Below are 2,877 nucleotides of genomic sequence, written 5' to 3'. Positions count from 1 at the left end.
TAACAGAATTCTACTGAAACTCCCAAGTAGCAAGATAAAATCTAACCAATTCAATGCACCACAGAAGAAGTCTTTTTTTATTTGGACACGAAATGAGTCTGAGGACAAATTCAATAGTAAAGAATGTTGTTATGACGCGTTCAATATAATGACACAGAATCATTTCAAGATCGGAGGAGTCGCTTAGTTTTAGTATCGAAGAAAATGAAGACAATTTTTCCTTTGAATTTAAAACAGTGGTCAAAATACCAGTCACTATATTCTGGACTTTTGATTCTTCTGCCTTAAAATTGTTCGTAAAGTTATCGTTTTTAAAAATGATGGTATCATTTTTACTAAAACTGTGATTTAACAACTGAACGGTTCCAGGATTTAACTGTGTCCAATTTAATTTGTTAGTGTGATTGATGGCATCAGCGTTAACATACGTTTTAGATGTATTCAGAGGATATGTATCGCTATAGTCAGGTTCTTCAGTAAGTGGGACACCTATTTCTGTTATTGTAATTGGTGTCGATAATCGTAACTGGCAACATTTTGGAATGTGTAAGTAAATGTCTGTATGTTCTACCCTATAGCCGATGTTTTCATCAGTTGGAGACAACTCGGGGCTTCGGCGAGCAAAGGTACTACAAAATTCACAAGACACCTGAAAGGTCATAGAAGGATATATAACTTTTATCTGTGTCTCGTTGTCAAAAGGATGGGGTCTTTGAATTATCTTCATCCACCGTCGAACTGATACTTCGTAATGAATCAGAGGTTATTGTGCTGTTCATGTCTTCTAGTTGCGTAGAAATGTTCCGTTGTGTCAATTTAGATACGTCGTTCATGCTGGTGATGGCGAGTACGGCAATCATCAGCACTACAAAGGTTGTCGACACGCGGAAGTAAACCTGGAAGTAGATTATCATGGAGTCAAGTTCAAATATTACGGAATTAGATGTAAGTTCGTTAAGTCTCCAAATTTAACAGATGCGTTTAGATTAGTATGTCTTCCACTAGTAAAAAAGTAGTTCATATACGCTCACTTTATGAATCGAAACCATGTCACCATAGGATAACATCACAAGTTGAAGATCTTTTTAAGTGATGCCAAAATGTGTATGTTACACTAGATCACACTCTTGATCTTTGTGTTTTGAACACCCGTCTTCATATAATCCTGGCTGTTCCGGGGGCATTAAACAAAAAACGAATATACTTTGTCGTATCACATTGTTTCTAAATCTTCCTAATTTTAACTATGGCAATGACTTAATTACAGCAAATTGGGTTTCTAAATATTAGTTAATGCAGTAGAAACTTATTTTAATGGAATGAAAAACGCCAGGACATAAATGGAACCCCCATCCCCTCCAAAAACACACACTCATATGATTTAAATAATCGCCACTAATGATCTCAGTGATCAGCATACAAGTCATGGTATGTTTTGTCACTTGCTATCGACGGTTTAAGTATAACATAACGTTTTACAGCAAACCTTAAACACGTAAGTCATAGAAGGCAATGCTAAATCCTACACCAATCAGATTTCGTAAACAACGTCCGGAGATGGACGTGATCTCTTCTTTAAATTATATAATATACTCCTTTACCATGAAACTTATAGTTTACATAAATGTGTTTTTACACATGAAGACAGCTTAAAATTGATCCAATTAAGAATTAAACCTCACTACATAATAGGAAAACCGTACCGGAAATCAAAGTTACATACCTTGGATAATCTTGACTTTCGATCATTGTTGACAATACCCCAAATTCGTTCCTTGACACTCCTGTACTGTTTTCTGTCTGTACTGCTGTTTTCTTGTCGAGTGTACATTTCTTGAAACCCTTTAAGCATTTGCTGATTGTTCAAGAATATACAGAGTTTTTGATAGCAGCACGTTTCCAACAGTTTGTATCTTAAACCCCAGAATTGTAATTCTGTTAAAAACTCGCCCTTACAAACGCTTTGAGGTATGTGCAGTTGTCCGGTGTAACAATATTCTATTAGGGCCAAAGTGGATGCCCTTGGTCTTCTAATAATGTATTTCGTGAACATATCAGGTTCGGATGAAGTGTCAAGGAATGCTTCAATTTTGGAACCAAAAGCTCTGAGAGCAGCTTCTTTGGTTACCACAAACTGATCAGAACCGAGTTGAAGAATGCACTCATTTTTATTGCATCCCATTCTGTAACTTATTTAAAACGCATGTGGTTTGCAATTGCCAGAGTACTTTATCTAAATATATGAGATAATGATATATCCTGACGCGTTTGCTAGTTTTAAGCTCACTTGGTAACATAACATCTTCACCTATAACTATCTTAAAATTTTCCAGCTGTGCCTGCAGCTTTCGCCTTTAGATGTGTCCCCATATAAAGTCAAGTGGATGGATAACTTTTGTTTGACTTGTTATACCAATAAATACCAATTCCAATTACGAAATGGTATGGAAACTTAATGATAGCCTGATTTCAATCATACATGATTAATTCTGCTTTAAGCCTTTCGCGAAGTTTTTCCTTAAAGCTGAAATCGATTGAAAGACGTAACCATGTGCACCAAAGATGACAACAAACAAAGCTCAAAGGTCTCTTTTCATTTTTTCTTTCTTGTTTATTCTTTTATTTTGTATGTGTTTCAAATAATGAAATTACTTATCTTGTCACTAGATCTAATTGTGCCGATGTTTCAGACCAAACATTTTAGCCATATCTTAATTAGTGAGTTCAAAATCACACCAGACATCATTGAAATCATTATAGGGTCGATTCTATTAATGAACCAACATTACATTATTGTATCAGGTCTTACGTACTTACGAAGGAAGATGACCTCTTGTCGTGTTGTGGGTTATATTTAAACAATAAACCTTATTTGAT

At 35.3% G+C, this 2,877-nt stretch overlaps 1 protein-coding gene across 1 annotated transcript; it reads right to left on the bottom strand.

The window, feature by feature from the left end:
- Window positions 1-695: 695 nt before the first annotated feature.
- Window positions 696-2,182, bottom strand: LOC132547951 (potassium voltage-gated channel protein Shaw-like). Its single transcript, XM_060211767.1, has 2 exons — window positions 1,724-2,182; window positions 696-896 (listed from the first exon to the last, which is right to left on the bottom strand). Exons 1-2 carry the CDS (start codon window positions 2,180-2,182, stop codon window positions 696-698), a joined length of 660 nt encoding a protein of 219 aa, XP_060067750.1.
- Between the last annotated feature and the right edge of the window lie 695 nt (window positions 2,183-2,877).

This window comes from Ylistrum balloti, unplaced genomic scaffold (genome assembly GCF_031769215.1).
Source record: "Ylistrum balloti isolate Yb309-2 unplaced genomic scaffold, AGI_CSIRO_Ybal_v1 Utg369990, whole genome shotgun sequence".
Lineage (NCBI taxonomy): Eukaryota > Metazoa > Mollusca > Bivalvia > Pectinida > Pectinidae > Ylistrum > Ylistrum balloti.
The sequence above is the reverse complement of the archived record's forward strand: the minus strand, read 5'-3'. Positions and strand labels throughout refer to the sequence as shown.

Coding starts and splice junctions, on each gene's coding strand:
- LOC132547951 (XM_060211767.1), bottom strand. CDS start 2,182: ATGGGATGCAATAAAAATGAGTGCATTCTTCAACTCGGTTCTGATCAG. Junction 897..1,723: donor GAAAGTCAAGATTATCCAAG/GTATGTAACTTT, acceptor ATCTACTTCCAG/GTTTACTTCCGCGTGTCGAC.